The sequence below is a fragment of the Anneissia japonica genome, unplaced genomic scaffold (genome assembly GCF_011630105.1).
Source record: "Anneissia japonica isolate Jap-2015-1 unplaced genomic scaffold, ASM1163010v1 scaffold234_len1672027_cov178, whole genome shotgun sequence".
Taxonomy (NCBI): domain Eukaryota; kingdom Metazoa; phylum Echinodermata; class Crinoidea; order Comatulida; family Comatulidae; genus Anneissia; species Anneissia japonica.
Genome location: NW_022738761.1, coordinates 1248907 through 1271120, shown reverse-complemented (window position 1 = coordinate 1271120; position 22214 = coordinate 1248907). Strand labels below are relative to the sequence as shown.

Below are 22214 nucleotides of genomic sequence, written 5' to 3'. Positions count from 1 at the left end.
GAGGGGTCCCAAGTCTCTGTAGGAATCTCTTTGGCACTATTCCCCCCCCCCCCCAACCCTGCAATCCTGCAAACTTTCATGATGATTGAATGTTTCACTACTGTATTATTGATAATACCTCCCTGAGGTCTGCTGGCTATGGGTATCATACACATCACCGTGTGCAGCAAATACATGTAGATGTGTTAAGAAAGCACATAAAACCCCAAGAAGTGACTTCTTCCATCTTAGGACAACTGACAAAGTAGAGGAAGTTTTGGTAGAATCACTAGCACAGGTGATTACAAATACAAAGAAGTAAACTCACAGGTCGATCTGAACACTCAAATATGATTCTGGTGCTATAGCGAACATTTCCATTGCAGATGTCTCCATTCTCATACTGTATACTGACACTACCATCTGGTGCTGCTTCTGGCATGGATTGGATGTATCCCAGATTAAGCTTGTCTGCTGCATTACCAGTGGTGGAGGTCTGACAGGAACCAATAGCACCACCTATCATTACCATGAGTGTAAAGTATATAAGAACTCATTTTTATCTTATTGAAAAACAATCAATTTCAAATAGTATCGAACATAAGTCTTGTTAATGTCATAACCCATATGGACTTGAATTAATCCTGACATGCCTTCTGTGATAGTGCAGGAAGTTGCATATTTAAATCTTACATTTGTTTAACAATAATTACTGTCAAAATGTGTTATTGCGTGATCATAAAGACTTACTGTTCCCAGCCAGGATAAACAAAATGTAATTCTACTGGAGTAGAAAATTAATAGAATGTGTTGAGAATGATTTGATTTGTTAACAGTCATTTAGGGGATGTTAATTTGAGGGAAAAATAAACACCTCGGGCATTTATTCAAGGGAGATATTTATTCAAAATGAGGCTCTACAGAGGGGCGTTTATTTGAAGAGGTGTTTATTCAAAGCGAGGTGTTTATTAAAATAAATACAGTACATTATAGAGGGCCTTTGAATATTAGTTTAGCTGGAAGGGTTACCTTCTCTAAACAAAGTAAATAAAGTGCTAAGTTGTACTGAAAACTTTTACTACTTTTCACTTTAAATAATAGCTAGTTATAACTGCCTTATTTTCTACTATGGCTCACCTGGGCAATTGTAATCTGCATTGTTATTTAGAGGACGACAAATATTAATATGGTATCTTAAATGACGTTTGTTTTCTCTGGTGTCCACTACTTCCCAATTGCCATCTTCCTTTGCAAGAGGGGTGAGGTCATACTCGTTGCCGTGGCTGTCAGCAATCAGGCAATCTACTGCTTGTGGTAAACAGGCATATGGTGTTTCAAAATTAAATAACCATTTGCTGCCATCATTTCGCAGAAAGGTTGGGCCATGGTGATTGCCAGAAACTTCATGACGACAAAGAAATGTGATTTCAACCTCAGTCAATTCCCCTAAGAAGAAATGATAGGATCATTATAAATAATCAGCAAGTGAGTCAGTGATATATATGATTAAGATGAGGGAAGTCAGAGATATATATGATTAAGATGAGGGGAATTTTAGCATGGTGGTCAAGATGCTTGGCCACTAATCCCAAGGTCCTGGGTTAAAACCCTGACAGAACCTCATCACTAAAAACAACTTCAACCTTTTAAGCATCAAAGATCTTTATGCATAACAAATAGACACATTGATTTACTGTAAAAACATAAGTAAAAGTACTTGGTTTTGGAAGAGGGCGTTCTAATTGTAACCATGGTTGTTACAGAATTTGCAAGTTGAAATTGCAGAGTTCACTATCTTTAGTTTATAAGATCCTTAATGTCAAAGCTGAAAAGTACTTACTTTTGCGAAAAGGCACCCTACTATATGAGTTGTTCAGAATTTGCACAGATAAATCAAAGAGTGTTCTATCTTGCTATAAGATTTTTGCTATAAAGCATTATTAAGTTAATAAAACAGCATTCCTTCCTATAATTGAAGCCAAAACATAAAACTTGATATACTTATACATTTGTGTATGGTGCTTTTACTTTCAAAACTTACCATGAACATCATAATCTCCTTTATAGGATAACGACAAGTGGCCATCATCGGAATACTCCAGTTTAGATGATGCCCTGCCTAGACTTTTACTAATCTCGCCATGCTTGTGGCATGCTCCAGAATCAGTAGCCCCGTTACACTGATCACCCGTAACGCTGCCACAAATGTTAATCTAACAAAAACAGTGAATAAACATATAAAATAAAAATGTTGATTTTGTATCATTTCGGTTGATCATCAGCTACAAATGAGATTAAAATAATGAGAGCGACCTAAAAATTGTATTACATTGTCGCTTGTCTTGATAACAATAAATATTGAGCATTTGTAACACGCTGGTATACTATTGACAACTCTCTATAAAAAATTTTCCGTAATCGAGGTGCTTCTATTTCGTAAGATCGAAAAAGAATGAGGAAGTTGCATGGTTGCGGGGCCGCTTGTGCTTGGTGCCAGGAGTCGACTGTTCTATTATTTTTCTAGGGGTGTTTCTCGTGTGAGAAAGAATAGGCAATTCGTCGGTTTATCCAGGTAAGTATTTACGAAGTAGACTAATAAATCCAATGTAAATATACAATTTAAACCACGCAAACCAAATGTTAATAAGGCAAATATTTTTGGTGTTACAAAAACGAACAAACAAATATGGCCCCGAAACCTTGACTCAGAATTACCGGGTTAGTGTCCAGCGGGGGAAAGTTTTCCACCAAAGTTTTTACTATTGTTTATTTTATTGTACTGCGCTGGTTACATTTTGTTAGTTGTTATTGTACAGCATTTTTGCAGGACCATATTGTAAAACAGCGGTAAGATCTCGCCTGTATATGTTATCCTGCCTAAAGATGTTTTAAATAAATAAAAAAATAACTAAAAAAATAAAAATAAATATTTAAATTCTTTGAAAAAATAAAAGTAATACGTAAATTTATATTCAATTAAGTAATTAAACTGCTCATGTAAATATTATGCAAATATTAAAGACGTATCACTGTTTTTCTTTATAACGATTGAGGCCCAGTAATGCAAAGTTACTGTAGTGAACTTGAAACAAAAAAGATCATGCTCAAATATAAAAAATAACTCTAATGATGACAGGAATTTCAGGAACAACATTGGACAAATCTCTCACATATCTATTTGTGGGCTACCACTTTTTTATGTAATACTCTAGTAAAGTTTGACTTCTTACCTTAAAGGTGTCTCCATTATCACCATTAACATTGTAATATCCCTTGTTCAACTTGAGTGGGTTGAGGTTAAAAGTGTATCCTGAGTTGGTATCCTTAACTGTGCACTCTTGATCACTACTTGAGGTTGAGGTGTCTATGGGGCAAGCTGCTTCAGTCTCCCACTCAAAAATGTAATCGCACCCATCAATTTTCTCAAGTAGCCTAGGACTTGTAGCCTATATAAAATGATATAAACATTTTAACAAATTGTTGGCCATCATGTTTATATTACATAAATATTAAAATATAATTGTGATGTGCTTATCAGGGTTTAATAATTTGTTTCGATTATATCTCTTTTATTATCATTAACTAATGATTAATATTACTTTAAACTACAGTATAATTAACAATTATGAAATTATCACCTTTTTCACCATTATTATTATTAAAATAATTAAGATATTTTGACCTAAATATTTCCCTAGATTTAGTTTATCAAACTAAATAAAAATAGGCCTCCAATGTGTGTGAAATAGGAAAAACATTACAAACATAAGACTGCACTCACGAGGGAACCCTTCACACATATGAAATGAATTCGAGTTTCTGAGGCTCTGCTTCCGCAACTTATACCATTTGCGTATGTAAGCATCACATGACCAACACTCTCAACTATTGGAGGACTTCTAGAGATGCCAAGATTACTTTTGGCAGCCTTTTCATTCTAAAAAATTGTAGCAAAATAAAACAAGATTCTTTAGCATCAACTGATGAAACCAAATCTGATATATTAACTGGATACATCTGAAATGGTTAAAAATGAAGAGGGAGCATTAATTAGCATAAAAATCACAAATTAAATGTACAATATCATCTTTGTTATCAACATTGGCTGTCCCAAATTGGAACACTCGGTGGCTGCAGTACAGTTATATACTATAAAACCATGAACACAAAAGGAAAGGAAGGATGCACGCATTGCAATAATCAATTAAATATTACTGCATGGCAAAGCTTCAATACTTATTACAATGGATAACTAGAAATTCTTGTTACGATGTTTGTTTCTATATTTAATTTCAAATATGTACTTCGGCATACTAAAAATAAAGGGCTTCTAAATCCACATTCTGGTTGTGTTGATATTACGTTTAGCATTTCATGTTAATATCTATGTAATAGATATAATATTTCTGCGTTATTGTTATTGAATCTTTTTATTCTTGGACAGCTTAGGTAAATAAAAATTGTTCTAAATGTTTTTATAGTTATTACATAATAGGCAATAAATTATGATAAATCACAGAATAGTAAACTCTGGTACAGAAATAAATCACCACAAAGGAGGGCTTCAACTACTCACCCCAGGTAGGCTTCAACTACTCACCCTAGGCATACCCGAAATAAATTGCTTCTAAACGCACATTTTGGTCCTTTTGATATTACATTTAGCGTTTCATGTAATAAGTGATACATATAATAGCTTCTATGTTAGTAATATTGAATTTGTTTTTCTTGTAAAGTTTAAGTATATTTACGTTTTTCTCAAGTTGTTGCATATTAGGTAATACATTATGATAAATCACAGGATAGTAAACTCTGGTATGGCGATGCATCGCCACAAGGGAAAGCTTCAACCTACTCACCCCATCTTTAATCTCCACCATACATGATGAGCTGAGGGCTCCGCACCCAGCAACAGGGTTAAGAGGCTTACACACATGAAGATAGAGCTTGTAGCGGTGACCTGGAACAGTGTCATCAATGACGGACCAATTGTCATCATCAAGTGCTTTGGAAGCTGACAGACTAGAGAACAAATAATTAAATTGTAGCATATCTAATCTACTAGTATTTAAAATATCATTATATATTATATAATTGATTCTTGTAAATATTTGCTTTATGATTGAATAGATACTCTATAATAGTTTCTTATTAGGCCAAAAAAACCAAAAATCTTGAAAATCTAGGCTCAAATTGTTTTTACAAAGGCATCCCAAACACTTTGATATCTTAATAGCTATAATAATTATTATTAGTTTGATTTATATACGGTAGCTCTTCACACCAGAATCTGAAAGCACTCAAAGCGTGGTCTAGCTCATATAGTAACTTTCTTCTCCCCTAAAGATGTCTTCGTGTCTAAACTACACAATAAACCGGTACCAGCTACTCTCATCTGTCCACAACAGAGGCTGTATGGACCAGTACACCAGGGTAACCACCTACTTGTGTCAAAAGATCACTAGGTTATATATATTATAGTGCACATGAGCTGATTGTGTACACTGGGCCTACAATTTATAGTCAAGCACCGATATTATGGCTGTATGTTGCAGCACCCCAGCTGTATTAACCGCTCGGCCATTCGACTAGCCTAACATGGAGGTTATCATTTTACCAATCAAATCAACTCTCCCAATCAACACTGATTTCCATATGTCACTCTGCTTGGGCAACAGAAAATGTCCAATTCACCACAATTTTTCTTTAATTTTCAAACACCCAACATTAATTTACCATACTTTACTCGCTGTCAGATTTGTTTTTAATGATGAAATATCATACCTGGGTTCAATGCTTCAATGCTAGCCTGTCCTTTCAGAAGGAATTCTGAATGGAAAACTGTATTAAATTGTTGAAATTACACCCTGGGTTTATTCTCAAATAAAGGCTATATATTAAATTAAAGTCTAAACTAGGAGGTGGGCTTTTACTTGAGCATGGTCTTATATACTTGGAAAAATAACAAGTTCTCATAATCTTGAAAATCTGATGAGATTCTAGTGGCCCTAATGGCTGCCCATACAAAAAGGATCTGTTAATCAATCAGCTGAGTGATTCTAGTGGCCCTAACGGCTGCCCATACCAAAAAGATCTATTAATTAATCAATCAGTAGGGTACTCCTAGAGCTCCTCATCGGAGCTAAAAACGACAATCAAATATTCTAGTTACCTTGACAAGTCATACTGTTGGTTGCCTTGGGTAACCGAACACTGCACAGGCTCAGCTGGACAGGCATAATTGGTGTACCACTTAAAAAAGTAAGTAAAATTTCCCTCGGACATGTACATAGGCTCTGTATCAACTGCATCAGGATCACAGAGAAAAGCAATCTCAGTCTACCAGTGCAAATACATAGAATAAAGTGAATTACAATATATAATGGTAATGTAATGTAGTTAGATTTATACAGAGATTTATACCAAAACAGTCTCAAAGTGCTTGAGGTTGCCTCTTCCCTAAGGGTCTTTTTGTGTCTGAGCTACCTGGTAAATCGGTACCAACTACTCTCATCTGTCCACAACGGGGGCTGAATGGACAAGTACACAGGGGTAACCCTCTACTCATCTCAAAAGATGAACTGGGTTCTTTAAAGTGCACATGAGCCAAATTATGTACACTGGGCCTACGGTTTATAGTCCTTATCTGAAAAGACTTGTTCCACCACCAGGATTATATACCAGCGTGCAGTTTGAACCAGTGGCGATATTATGGCTGTACGTTGCGGCACCCCTGCCTTAATGACTTGGCTATCCAACTCACCTATAAAATTTCTACAAACAACACGTTTCAATATGACATATATACTCACTGGTCATGTATGATATCCAAGTGTTTTGCCAATAGGCCGCATTCTGCAGTTAAGTCGTATAATTACTAAAGGTGACATTGTTTTGAGAAATTTGGTAGGGCAAAGGTAAAAAAATACTGCACTAATAATATTAACAATAATTAGGTGACCACTTAAATCTGACAGACTGGGGTCCTCTGCCCCACACTGAAACTGACACTGGAATCAGTAGTGATGTTAGCAGTCCTTGAGTATGATACTAAAACAACTACTCTCTTTGTTCCAAATTGAACATCCCTATGCAGAAAATAGAGCCATCCCATGCCACATCAAAGTCTACCATTTTCCATATTCATATACAATTCCTTCATTAGTGTTGTTGAAGCGACAACACCGTAACAGAGTTTTGAGTGATTCTGTTGCAAGAATTTGCCTAGTAATAATTTTGGATTGAATTTTGCAAAATTTTGTTAAAGATATTTCTGAATCCTGTATTTTTTAAGAGAAGAGAACTAATAGGATTTCTTGGACAGATGATTCTAATTGTTTATAGGGGTGTTGAAATCAGAAAAAATGGCAATGTAGTTGTTTTATCCAATTTAAAGTAATCACAAAAAAAGCAATTATTTATGCTTTTCCTGCTTTTAACATCAAATTATAACAGTAATTCCAAACAACAGACTTACCCTTCTTGGAACTGGACCATCTGGTGTGTTATATTCATCTCCATTTAAGTAAGTCAGTTTCAATATCCCATCATAGTAATTAAGATCAGAGTTGGCTTGGCCAGTAATATAACTTCCAGAACCACTGAAAGATTTAATACATAGTATAATTATTAGAATACAAGTCTTGTTCAATTAAAGACTCCTTCAAATAAAGACCAACTCTAATTAAAGACCACCTTTCTGCAGTCCCAAGTATATAGTAGTATATATACCTTTTTATAATAATTAAGGTTTTATCTATTTTCAAAAACTGTTGTGCAACGTAAAACTGCAGAACAAACCTTGAAAGTTACTAATGCTAACTGACGACTGAATGTAGCTGTCACACTTTGTGTAAATAGGCCTTAATAATCAACTTAATCAATAAAGAATTGTAAATAAGAAACCAATACTGACACATTTTTTTCCTGACAGGCTCCTACATTGGTACCAATGCAGTGATCAGATGATGATAAGGCTCCACATACTCTTATGTAGTAGTTATAATTGTGTTTAGGATCTGTAACATTGACCTTGTAATCTTTGCCCTTCAAAGGAGAGAGGTCAAAGACAAATCCTGCCAGAAAAATGAAAAGATAATGAAGGTGTAAATCAGTTTATTGGAAGAGCACTTGGTAAGTATATGGTTTAAGAATAACACAATTAAGTATTTAGTCATTTGTCATGTAATGTCATCTTTGTCATATTAATAATAATAATTTAAAAGTAAGTGCTTGCCTGCACTCAGTCTCAGGTTTTCAAGATTTGCCCATCATTTCATTCTTATATTTGTACATTATTATTTCTATATAGATATTAATGAAGAATATTTTTGTGTTTTATTTGATTGTAGTACAATAGTGAAAGTATTTGTACAAATTAAAGCAGTAGAATTCAGTGGCTGGTATGCAGCCAAAACCCTATTGATGTGATGGCTTTTTGGAGACTGTTAGGTACTGATCCAGATCCAGGAACCAAGAGAAATGTGGGAAAAGGTTAAACACAGTTTATGCCCTCAATTTTGAAGTCAGGGGTTCAAATTCCTTATTTTACATTTAGCTGTGTCCTTCAGCAAGGCACTTGTGCCTTGTTGAATATGAGAATGACCTCAAATGTTCAAACTTTTAAAAAACTATTACCAAATAATTGAAAGTTACTTGCATAAGATAATACAGTAATTGTTTTATTTTGGTTTCTTTTACTTCTTTATTTATGTTTGTCTTGTAATTGTTTTTGTAATTTAAATTTTGTTCTTCTGTCTCTCCACACCCAGGAGTGGTAAGTAAGTACATGGTAAAATTTATTGCACTGACTATACTGGTATGCATTTATTACTTAGGCATTTTTAGATTAACATACACAGAAATGTGTATTTAAATTTAAAATTTTGTGGAATAAATTACTTAGTAAACACATGAGGATGTCAGAAATCAGCTCACATAAACATATATTTAAACAGCTTACTTTATCATGTGCATTTCTATAAATCATTATTGCAGTTGTTGATCTTCGTGGTATATAATAGCAAGGTACTGCAACCAATCTTGTAATAAATATGTGTTTATTTAAGTCTTGACCTTTGACACAGACATGCATGGTTTAAACTACAATATTAGTACACTGTACCTCCTTCATCATCATAAACAATACAATCGTGACCCTTCACTTTTGCCAGTGGGCAGGCAGCTGCTGTTCGCCATTCAAATTCATACAAGCATTCATCAACTGATTTACGTATGAAGACGGGAGGTCTCTCCAGATCTCCTAAAAGGATAATGAAAGTAAGTTTTTTATATTAAGAAATAAAATAATTCAAACAAAACTAAGATATAGGATGATTAAACATTGTTTACAAAAAATAAATTGAAAGTTGATATAAAACTGTTCATTCGGCACTGTCTGATTGGAGAGGAACCCTTCTCCACCATTTTCTTTGTTGTGCACACAACGTCATGTTGCATTATACATGGAATCAGATCGGCAAACGACCATCAACGCAAAGTGTGCCTAACTTAATGAAACTGAGTTCACCAACCCAAAAATAACTATGTTTAAAACATTTTTGACTGGACGTTATGATGTATATCAGTAGTTAAAAGATAGCAACGTAAAATGTAAAGCTTTTTTTCCAAGATTGTCTCTTATTCAATCTCAAATCAAATAGTGAGAGAGTACAAAGGTGGAAATATATGATTCATAACTGTGGAAGAATAATACTCAAGTTTTCAGTAAGTTAGTCTTCAGTTTCAGGGACCCAATAAATACACCTTGCTGGGATTATAGCACAACATCCTGCATACCCTTTAATTTACCTAATGGTCTGTCACGATACCTACTTGCACCTGCAGGCCTGTAGGCGGGGCAAAATTTGTTGGAAATTGATCAGCTCAAGTGATTGCAAATTGCTCCATACGAACAATGTCTTCTGTAGGCTTAGAGATGTAAAGGACATAAAATGTTACACAAGGTCCCTAACCACACCGAAATGAATGAAAATTTAAATAGAATATTCACGAATTATGGGTTTCAGAAATCCATATAAGGCTCTTAAAAGGTTACTGTCAAAGCTTCAGGGGGGACCTCAAGCCCTCACCACAGATTGTTGTGTAGCCAGGCCTGACCTAATATGATTGACCAATGGAATGCGATACTCACCTGGACTGCAAGAAAAGGTTATGACGGTAGACTTTTTCTGTTTATCATTGTCACATGCACTGCCATCTACATATTTTAACTTGATATGATTGTCCTCAAACACAGGTGAATTTTTGTACACCCCAATATTAGCAACCTTTGACCCTTTTTCTAAAAGAAAAGAATAAATGAAGACATACAATGTAATGTCAATCTGTAATTTTAGCTACATACTGTATATATTCAATGTATTATAAATCTGTATACATGTATAATAATAACATCATGTTTATACCATCAATCAAAGTTGGACAGTGTCCACAAACATGGGGAGCAGTATGATATAGCAGTAAGGCTTTCAATTCAATTCAATTTATTGACACTCAAAAAGATTCAAGGGTTATTATTGCAAAATCACAGTAATATACATAAAACGGATATGAGGAGTTTGGAAACAGGCCAATGATTTAAAGCTCTATACCACGGTTAAAGTGGTATTGGGATTGGGATTGGATTGGATTTATTCAGTGTAAACACCAAGGATAAACCACGAAAGTCTAGAAGAAGACTTATGTTTAGTGGGGTCCTTCAGGTGGTGATCGGGCAGTACACCGGGGGAACCAAGGATAGCCCACGAAAGTCTAGAAGAAGACTTATGTTTAGTGGGGTCCTTCCGGTGGTGATCGGGCAGTACACCGGGGGAACCAAGGATAGCCCACGAAAGTCTAGAAGACTTATGTTTAGTGGGGTCCTTCTGATGGTGATTGGGCAGCACACCGGGAGACAATCCCATACTCTTTACTGTAGAGTGTACTGCGTTCTTTAACGTGCACATGGGTCATAAATGTACACAGGACCAGCGGCTTAAACGTCTCATTTGAAGAACGGTGCGCTATTTATTATAACTTGTGTTTCAGCCCTCCAGCTGAAAACAAGGAGAGGCAGCGATGGGAATTGAACTAGGGACCTAGAGATTTCCACAGTTCAGTGCACACACAGTGGCTACCACCAAATTAGCCGACAGAGCTGATTTTTAATTTCACACGAAGAAGAGTAGGCGAGATCAAGCTTGAGGAAGTCTGCTAAACAAATTGAGAAAGAAATAAATGAGTTGAGAAAGCGAGAACAGCCCTAGATAGGTAAGAAATTTGATCTCAGAGACACAGAGAGTTGACAACACAAAGGAAGAAAACAATAAAAAGGGTGTTCATGTGATTGGAGGATTTTGCAGAAGGTACGGAGAAGGAAGAACTTTTGACGAGTTTTGAATATGGTGATGCCACAGTTAGAGAAAATTTAAAGGTAAGTCGAGAACGAAACGGAATCTGTGTTTCAAATGTATGGTTGTGGGTTCGAGTCGTTGCTGATTACATTGCTTGTAGTTCTAACAAATACAGTATATATTTTGAGGTTTACATTTACTCACCTAGTAAACAGGCAGAAGATGTTTCATCACATTTGGTTGACCCTACATTTTTTGAATCGTCGCGTATAATGTTTCCGCAGACGTTCAGCAGGAACGTGCCATCCTGGCTCTCATCACCATCAAGACTCAGAGCCACCCAATTCTTACGTCCTTCTCGCTCAAGTGCACCAAGGTCATATTGTGTCCTTCCAACCGTCACCTGACAGGTTTGGTCCAATGGGTGATCATGGCATGCATACTGTGTTTGCCACTCAAAAAAATATGTGCAAGAGGCCTCCGTGACAAAAGTTGGATTACCGTTACCTAAAATATAATAACAGGTAATGAAGTTTCGCAATTATAGTCTATTCTTAACACTGGTATTAGTGCATGGAGAAAACAGTTTTAAATTACTGTCTATTTTTTACTATCACCACGGCCGTCCCCCATAGCAAAACAACGTAACTGATATTTTTGTTAAGTTATTTTGTTTTGAGTTAGAATGGCTGACCATTATTCAGTGGCGGAATTTGAAATACAGGGTGGAGGGGGCGACCAGGGAGGGACTTTCACAGTCTAGATCACCTCATTCCCACGATGGTTAGGACTGAGGTAAACAAATTAATGATTATGGCATCTCCAGATTGCCAGAAATTTTTTCTCCATTTTCTATGACTTTGACAAATTTAGGGCGGCTCCTTCTATTTATAAAAAATAAAATGTATTATTTTTCTCATTTTTGTGATCATGGATTATGAATTATAAAACAAAATGAAACAAATGAGCATTCTAATAATAATATAGTGAAATGTACTAGTTATTAATAAATCTAAAACTTGTATTCATTACAACAATGATAGTAATGACTCGAACTATGCCTTTCTTTAGGTTGTTCCCACCCTTTTCCCGCCAACTGGAACTATGCCTTTGTTTGAGCGTTCCCACCCTTTCTCACAGTGAACAATGGCTTTTCTGTTAGCCTTTCACTAGCAGTCTTCTCATTGGTCAGTTTATCCAACTAGCAGCCAGCCTCTCTACCCAAACATATGATAAGTATTTCCCTGTTTGGAATTTCTGTAGATATTATTCTCCTGAAGACGATTGAAGCAATTCAATCAAAACGTTGACGTTGAGACTTTCTCAACTACAACAGTTCTTTTCAGAACTACCTATGTGGTGTACCACAAGCTTCAACATATAAGTAATGAAATGAATAGTAACTATAGTGTTAATCAGACCTGGGAAAAAAATGTTTGTACAGCGGAAAAATTTTAAAAAATTGGGAAAACCATATTTTTTTGTAAACAACCTGCAGTGTTATTGCACTTGAACGTTATCACTGATGTTCGTTCAAATCCACTTGAGCAAGGATTGCCGCCTTTGTATGTCAGTGATAGCTCACCATCTGTGTATCTATGGACAAAACAATAACAAAAGGATAATGTAATGTAAAAATATACAAGCAACTTCCTCATTTATTTTAATTAATTTTTATTATTTGAAAATACTTTTATATCCGTCCATTTAAGCTACCGTAAATGCTTGAATAAGCGCCGCGTCAAAAGGCCAAATTTTTAGAGGCTTCAGTGTGGCGCTTATTTGAGAGCGACGCCCATTCGAGAGCTGCGCTTAGTGAAAAAAAAATCATGGTTGGTGTGGTGTTTATTCAAGAGCGGTGCTTAATTGACCATTTACGGTATAAAGTATTTCAATCACGTACTGTCTGTTTTAAAGTTCTCTCCACACCATCATAATTTATGCGACAAGTAAATGTGATATGGCATGGTATGTAATATAACATCATCATGTCCATATATGGGCACATCACACAAATGTGTCACATAAAATGTGATTGTGTGGCCAGAGCTTTAATCAATATTCTGCCCAATTTTGTCAACCACCTTTATCACATTTTTCTAACATAAAAAAAAGTTGTCCCAAGACCACAGACCTCTATGTCAATTTCTGAAGCTCAGGCCAGAAATCAAATTTATTCATAAAAAAAGACTATTCTCTTCTGAATTCTGGAAGAGAGTCCCCTCAGTTAAGCGCAAAACAAATCGGTATATAGAAATTCCTTTGTTAGTAATGCTATACACATTTAACAGCTCAAACTTTCATAGATAATGCAATACAGTACTGGTCACGCATGTGCAAATAATTAACAGGTGCTATAAAACTTCTTCTATTTTACAGATTAATTTTCATTTATCGATAATATTTAAATGTATTTTATGTATTTACTGAATAATAGTAGCTAGTTAAAGTCTGATTGCAATTCCATAGTTCACTTGGAATGCGACAATAAAGCTTATGTTATCTTAATATCTTAAAGCTTCTCATCTATATTTTATCCATTCATTTTATTCATCCATTTACATATCACATTTTTTTCGTTTGCATACATTGAGTTTCCATTTTGATGGATGCCAGAGCTATACAAATAGCAGCTTCATCACCAAAAAAAAACCTGAAATTAATTTTAAGCCATGTCCAGACTATCAAATATTATTTAACAAAAACATGTAATGTCCCTAAATGCTCATGATATTACATCATGAGCATATATAGGCACATCATGACTATATATAGGCACATCATGACTATATATATAGGTACATCATGACTATGTATGGGCACATCATGACCATATATAGGCACATCATGACCATATATAGGCACATCATGAATATATAGGTATAACATGACTATGTAAGGCATATCATGACCATATATAGGCACATCATGACCATATATAGGCACATCATGACTATATTTAGGTACATCATGACTATGTATGGACATACAACATTTTTTTTAGTCTGGACAGAGCTTTAGGATGTATGCCTACCTCAATTGCGCTTGTCTAAATTTTCCAGCATTGACCATGTGGTTATCACCTATTTGCTGACATATTCCAGCAGTATTTTCGCCACCACATGCTTCGTCACATATGTTTAAAAAATATGTATATTCAGCAGCTGAAACACGGTAATTGGGATCACTAGTTCCAGCTGTAAAGCAAAAAAAAAATCAGTACAACAAGTGGCAAAGGCAAGCCACACAAGTCACTCATCACAATAATCAAATTTTAGTTATCACTACAGGGTTCAACAGTAAAATGAGAGCTATAAAATGGTAAAAGAATCACTAAAGTCTGACATTTCCTTATGAAGTTTAAACATACAGCTGTTTAAAAAACAATATTTGAGAAATCAGCCTTCAAACGTTTTTTCTCAGGCAGAAACCATCACCAAATCATAAAAAATTGTTGTTTTAACATTGAAAATAGCGAAACTAACAGCATAGCATGATGTTTAGATATATATAAAGGTTAGTTCAGTGCAATAAAATAAATTTCAAAAATTTTGACATTATCTCTAAAACACGAATTGAGACGAGTGACTGATCTTTGCCATATATTCATTTCCGAAATTTATTCCAAAACAACAAGATTCAAGTCTTTTGTCTTAAGTTCAGATATAACAGTTATAACAATAAGTCATGCCATAAATAAGAACAAGAGCAATTTTTATCTATTCTAATTTTTTTCAATTTTATTATAAGTTACCATAATATTCTTATTTTTATTTTAAAAAAACTTTTAGGCACATGGCCAAGCATTACCAATAGCAACTTAACCACTGTCCTATTAGATAGGTTGCAATCCCTTCACATGACAAATATAAACACTTGATGCTTAACAAAGTCCCACATATGAGGCTTAGGGAGTGGAGTTGTTTTTGCCATGAAAAAAAATCCTGTTACCATGACAGCAATTGAACTCAGGACCCTGGGATTGGAAGCAAGCATCTTAACCACCAAGCTATTCAACTCCACTTGATCACTTTATATCATTTTTTAATGCACTTTTAAAAGAATTATTTATTTGTTATAAAAAAAAAAGATTGAGGACATGCACAATGCCTCCAACTGCCGGTACTGCAGCATTTTCACACACTTTTTGCAGCCCAAGCACAAAACAAAACATGACTAAACTTACGAGTTTTCTTAAGAGGTGTCAAATCAATATCTACGCCATATTGTTCATTATCTAGCTTGCAGGTGTCTGATGTCAACATCTCTGTTTCGCATCCATACTCAGTCTGCCATTCAACATGGAACTGACAGTTATAATCCGAGGTCACAACAGGTGCTCGACTCTGAAGACAGCAAAGAAAACATAGATGTTCATTATGAAATGTAATGTTATTTAGGCATCATCCGATTTCCAAATGACAGAATCGCATTCTGACATGCTTTCTACTGTATTCCAACAAGATACACTAACGCGTGCAAAAATACCATTACAGAGGCTGCGTCTTTGGCCCGTTTATTCATGTTTGAGGCTGTTAACTAAATTTTTTCTTTTCTTTCTTTTTTATCATATTTATAGAGGGTGACCCTTCCAGCGTATCTAGAAGTTCGGTTGATAATTCAGGGGCCCTCTTTAAATAAATGAAATAATGTGATACTTTTATCAGCGAAGTTTCTACAATTATCAATTTATCTAGACGGGTTTCAATAAAATGCTTGTTTCTTTTTATTGTAATTTGTATGTGGTTGTAGGCCTATGTGGTTTGGTGTTTATGGAAATTTCTTTTCTGACTTTTAAATCTTGCCGAAAAATCCAATTTTCTGTTTATATTTTATTATGTAGCACAGACAATAAAGTTTCTTGAATCTTGAATCATCCAGTAATGGGTAAGTTTTTGAAACTGAGTAATTAGCATAGGTACTGTACGTGGTAGTATTGTATACTTTAGCACAGAGAAGCCAATAGTCTTGATCATAACTTTGGCAATAATAAGTCAATTCCAGTAAATAATTTCTTTCAAAAACTTATAATGTGGAGGATACGAATATATTTAAAATGTTCTTGTTTTAGTCACTGTTGCTGTCTTTGGAATGGCAAATTCCATATTACAGGGTACAGTATACATTTATTACTGTTCCTACATTTATCAACTACTTACCCCTCCTAGTCTGGCACCCTCTCGAGGGCAGACAAAACTAATAGTTGTAGATGGGCTGTGTCCATTACAACCTGGAATATCTTTAGCATTGTTCTCATAATAGAGGGTATGGTGATCATCGTCCAGGGACTGAAACTCTCTTGAAAAAGGAACTCCTCCCATGTTAAATCCTTGACTTTCGACTTTACCATCTGATTTGGTCACGTTAGTTATACGGCAAGCAGCCGCTTCCTGTGGGCATGATGCCGTTGGTCCGTCTAAAGATGGAATAAACAGTAAACATTAAGTCAACGATATGTGGAAATTATAAAATACACTTTGATTTCTATATGTCTGCATCCTTTACTTCAGCATATTTTACAGCCTAAAACTACCCGTATCATAACAGCATCTGAAATAGCATAGTAAAACATTTGGGAGCTTTTGATTTAGTTTAACAACGCGACGCTAAAACGCAATCACACATGCGTGACCATCCTGCCTTGATTTGGCCAAATAGCATCCTGGAATCTACAAAACATAATGTTCTCGCATGCGCAGATGACTATTAGTGACGTTATTACGTTCTACGTCCTACTGTCACCGTTTAATTGAAAGCTCCTAATGATAAGAGTTGTGCAGCGTAAGTCCAATACACTGACAATGTCTGTGAATTTTGTTTTTGTAAATTTTGTTCTGTTATCTGTTACATGGTGTGAGGGCGTGCATGACAGACTTTCGGTCTATATGGCAATTTTTCTAAAGTATATTACAATTTTGTTTAATAATGTTTATTATTGTATTGTAGCTTTGTTGGACCAAAAAAAAAAAAAACCGCAATGAAAACAAAAAGTATCTTTAACTTACCAGGCTCTATATTTCTACAAACATTAATATAAAAGTCATAGTCTCCGCTTGCAACAGTTAAGTATCCTGACAACTGCTTGACTAATGGAGTAAAGTCACGCTTTCTATTCTTATTGTCATACACATAACACCTGGTTTCACCCAAGGCTTGGTGCGCAACATGCTTACAAGCTACAGTGCTATGCCATTCAATAAAGAAGCTGCACTCCGAGCTCTCTAACAGTACAGGTGAGCCCTAGAAAAATCAAATTTCACAAAAATAGAAACAGAATTTCAGAATTGATTTTATCTTTCACAAACAACATGGTTAGGTCCTACAATACATTCATCGATGCTTTAAGTACTTTCAGTAATCCTTTACTATTCAGGTTATTAAGTTGGCCTACTATAGTATTTTTAGTCCATTATCATCTTAAGTAGTATTTTAAGTTGTTTTTTGGTATTTTAAGTGATTTTCAATGATTTTAAGTATTTTTTAGTTAACCCCTTTTAAAATTTATGATCACTTTAGCATGATTTTTAACTCATGTTTTCCACCACAGTAATCTAATATATTATTAACATTAATTGAAACCTATGGAGTAATTAAGTCAAGTTTTATATCAAAATATGTGTTTAGCTCTGTTTGAATGGAAATTGTTATAAAAGATCAATTTTGACTTACCAAACTATTCCCACACTTGAAATTGATGCTAGTATTATAAAACTGCTGTCCAACCTTAGAAAATGGGCAAACTGCACCTTGAAAGTCCATGCGAAATCCTCCTTTATGTTCAAATGTATTTGCTGTTTCAGATAAATTACCAATTATAGTATATGAGTCTGATGATACATTGTGCATACAAACAGACGATGTAGAATCACCACACACGGTGTCAGCTACAGCATTTCGCACTGAGCCACATGGGTTGATGTAGAAATGAAAATCACTGTCTGAAATTTGTGTTTTTATGTGCCAAATACCCCTGAAATAACAAACATAGCTTTAATTAATTTTGCATATCTTATCATTTTAAAATAACAATGCTATGGATCAGAGAAGTATGAAAGCATTTTAAAGGGATTAAAGAAAGGGAAGGGAAAATAATAGGAAATGAAGAAACAAAAGAAAATAGTTTGACCGTTGGGTGGGCTTTGTAAGCCCTTGCGAGTGGAGCAAGCATCCTCAGTTCGGGTTCAGCCCACAAAAAATTAGCATACTTTGACATAATCACCTATAATATGAACATTTGTTGGAAATCCACTCTAGTTTATGTGTACAAAATTTCCTGCAGGTCATTCAAATATATTAATCAATCAGCAGTATAATGTAGGTACAGTAGCAGAATAGAGTATTGGCCCTAATGGCAGCCCCTACAAAAACAATCAATTAATCAATGACCAAAAAGTATCTAATAATCAATGACAAAAATAGATCTATTAATCAATGTACTCGGGTACTCCTAGAGCTCCTTATCAGAGCTAAAAACAGAATGTGAAACTGATGGCCAAAATAAAAACCTTCAAAGAGTTTTGTATCCATGAACAGTGGCGGATTCAAAGGGGACCCAGCTGGTCCTCCTAAATTTTAAAAAAAAAAAAAAAAAAAAAAATTAGGAAAAAAGTCAGAGAATGCCATTTTCGGCCATCTACACCTGTAGAGGTGCCATAATCATAAATTTTCTAACCACAGCCCCAACCATGGTGGTATGGTAGTACAGACCCTCCATCTGTCGAACTTCCCCCTGGCTGGGCCCCCCCTCTACTTCAAATTCCTGGATCTGCCACTGATGGAGTATAACAACTTGCCAAATTGCCTGCAACCGGAGATTATCTTTCGAGTCACTACAACAACTGTCTCTTATACACATCTAGATGTGTATAAGAGACAGGGTCACGCATGTGCAAATAATTAACAGGTGCTATAAAACTTCTTCTATTTTACAGATTAATTTTCATTTATCGATAATATTTAAATGTATTTTATGTATTTACTGAATAATAGTAGCTAGTTAAAGTCTGATTGCAATTCCATAGTTCACTTGGAATGCGACAATAAAGCTTATGTTATCTTAATATCTTAAAGCTTCTCATTAGTAGAGTAGAGTATTGGCCCTAATGGCAGCCCCTACAAAAACAATCAATTAATCAATGACCAAAAAGTATCTAATAATCAATGACAAAAATAGATCTATTAATCAATGTACTGTACTTGGGTACTCCTAGAGCTCCTCATCAGAGCTAAAAACAGAATGTGAAACTGATGGCCAAAATAAAAACTTTCAAAGAGTTTTGTAGCCATGAACAGTGGCGGATTCAAAGGGGACCCAGCTGGTCCTCCTAAATTTAAAAAAAAAAAAAAAAAAAAAAAAAAAAAATTGGGAAAAAAGTCAGAGAATGCCATTTTCGGCCATCTACACCTGTAGAGGTGCCATAATCATAAATTTTCTAACCACAGCCCCAACCATGGTGGTATGGTAGTACAGACCCTCCATCTGTCGAACTTCCCCCCTGGGTCCCCTCTACTTCAAATTCCTGGATCTGCCACTGATGGAGTATAACAACTTGCCAAATTGCCTGCAACTCGGAGATTATCTTTCGAGTCACTACAACAATTCCCTGCTTTAGACCATGGAGTTCATGGCTACACACACTCTAAAAGTAATTTGGCCTTTCAAATAAATAAATAAAATTAAAAACTAGGGCTCTATGCCCTAGTCAAGCTTGGTTTCCATAGAATTGCTACACGTTATTGCCGAGAGCTTTACATGATGCTGATTGGTCAGTCGAATCTGGGAGCCTTCCCAACTGTGACAGTGTAGCAATTTTAAGGAAACAAGGCTTTAGTAGCTGTAGGCTACGCTACAGGAGTACTGTTAAGCTTGGTTCGTTGGTTTCCATACATACAGTAGCTACTACACGCTATCGCAGACAGCTTTTGATGCTGATTGATGATCAGTTGAGTCAGGACAAGGAGCCTACGTAGTCCAAGGATTGCACTGAAAACACTGTAGCGACAGTGTAGCTATTTTAAGGAAACCATACTTTAATTAGAGTATGCTACACTCGTCTAGGCCTAGACTATGTAGGTGCTTGTGGTAGGTAGACAGGCGAGAAAGCCTGGCGGCCTAGCAAACTAACTTGCCAAACATTCGTATCCTTACCAATTACGTAAAGGCGTCAGATTGTAACCGCCTACCATACAATCCTCGGCGGTTGCAGCTGATACATTTATAATTGTGAAAATAATTAAAAGTAATGATTTTGAACCGGGAAACGAAACCAGGCTAGCCATGTTTACGTTGCTTTGATCGCCTACCATCCCATGACCTTTTTCGTTCTTGGGTCACGTGAAAAGATGGGTCATGTGACAATACAAGTTGAATTGCACGCGCTGGTGACTACCGGACCGTGCAATTTTTTAAACTTCCTCGTTGTACACTCTGTGAAGTTGAGTCCAAGAAAACATAACAGAAAAACAAATTGTTATAATATTAAATACAAACTACAGGCACATAAAATGCTGACAAAACAAAGTCTGATGACTGAATAAATTATATATATAGGCCCTATGTACATGCATGTATAATTATGTACTCATTGTTATTTATTAAATAGTTTATAAATATGCACACACGCACCCACACACATATATATCTCGGTATCTTTTATTCATAAATTCGAACAACACAACTACAATATCAAATCCTTAGCAGCCAGAGGCTGAATTGGGGATTCAATTTACAAAATGAATACCTGAATTAAATTTACAATAAGTCATTATCATTGTTAAGATCAATTAAAATAGTCAATATTAATATAATTTTAATTAGTTATTTTAAAATGTTGATATTAATTAATATGCACAAACATTAAAAATTTCCGATTTAAAAAAATTAAAAAAAGGAAGACATAGCAAATAGGCCTATTCAAAAACAAACTAAAGAAATTTAAACTAATATCAAACCGACCAAGGGCACAGACGTCCGCATACCACTGGCACAGTGCACCCAAAACACCACCCGGGCGCACAAGTCAACACTCTCACAGAATGGACACCTAGGAATGGATTAATTTTTTTGATTAAGAAGTTTGGTGAGAAGGTATAGGGCTATTTATAAACCTTTCTGTTCTAGGAATAACAGTTTCGAACAGTTCGGAACTTTCTGGGATTACGGAGACGCATAGATGAGGTATTATTGGAGGTTTGGAACCAATGACGAAACCTCCAATAACTGATTTCTGGGCAAACTTTCTGCAGATAGAGGACCTGCGGTCAGGGAGCGACTCCAGCCCGAGCGCTGCTGACACTTTCATATGAAATATACTCACGTGCCAGAATATTAATGCGACATGCGTGCTTTTGGACCCTCTCTCAAGGCGACGGGTCTGTGCTCCAGATAATCCACAGTTCCAAATAGGTGTGACATATTCGAGGGTTGGGCGAATATAAACAAGTGCAAGTGTACTGACATTACCAGGTTTTCGGCAGGGATGGCGCCAGCGGGGGGGGGGAGCCCCCCCGGTCGGGGAGAGCTGCCCCCTTTACCCCCGTCGTGGAGAAAAAGCACAATTCGTCGGGGAGAAAAATATATCATATGTATTTTTTACATATTAGTGGACTCTAAAATCGATTAAATAAGCCTTTGAAACCCCTAAATTATCGAAATTTTCGGTGGCTTCGCCCCCAGGGCCACTTTCGGAACCTTTTATTCGAAACTCGACCACGCCCACTTTATATATATATATATATATATATACATACATACATAGACCTATATAATATAGTATCTTCTTGACGGTATTGACAACTCAGATACGTACAATGTTGACTTTTAAACCACTACAATCTGTTGGCAAAGACTACAATATATATATATATATATATATATATATA

General features: G+C 35.6%; 1 protein-coding gene across 1 annotated transcript in view; it reads right to left on the bottom strand.

Moving 5' to 3' along the window:
• Positions 1-20655, bottom strand: part of LOC117117719 (cation-independent mannose-6-phosphate receptor-like) — a 55721-nt gene extending 35066 nt beyond the window's left edge. The window contains exons 1-19 of the mRNA XM_033262112.1: positions 20482-20655; positions 18003-18303; positions 17339-17573; positions 16493-16749; positions 15520-15679; positions 14368-14530; positions 12826-12929; positions 11538-11840; positions 10133-10282; positions 9104-9241; positions 7895-8054; positions 7457-7580; positions 6152-6318; positions 4839-5001; positions 3761-3916; positions 3210-3425; positions 2021-2192; positions 1117-1425; positions 308-498 (exon numbers count right to left, since the gene is read on the bottom strand). Of these exons, the coding sequence (XP_033118003.1) occupies positions 308-498; positions 1117-1425; positions 2021-2192; positions 3210-3425; positions 3761-3916; positions 4839-5001; positions 6152-6318; positions 7457-7580; positions 7895-8054; positions 9104-9241; positions 10133-10282; positions 11538-11840; positions 12826-12929; positions 14368-14530; positions 15520-15679; positions 16493-16749; positions 17339-17573; positions 18003-18303; positions 20482-20639 (3627 nt within the window). The 5' untranslated portion in view covers positions 20640-20655. The remainder of the gene's footprint in view (positions 1-307; positions 499-1116; positions 1426-2020; positions 2193-3209; positions 3426-3760; positions 3917-4838; positions 5002-6151; positions 6319-7456; positions 7581-7894; positions 8055-9103; positions 9242-10132; positions 10283-11537; positions 11841-12825; positions 12930-14367; positions 14531-15519; positions 15680-16492; positions 16750-17338; positions 17574-18002; positions 18304-20481) is intronic.
• Between the last annotated feature and the right edge of the window lie 1559 nt (positions 20656-22214).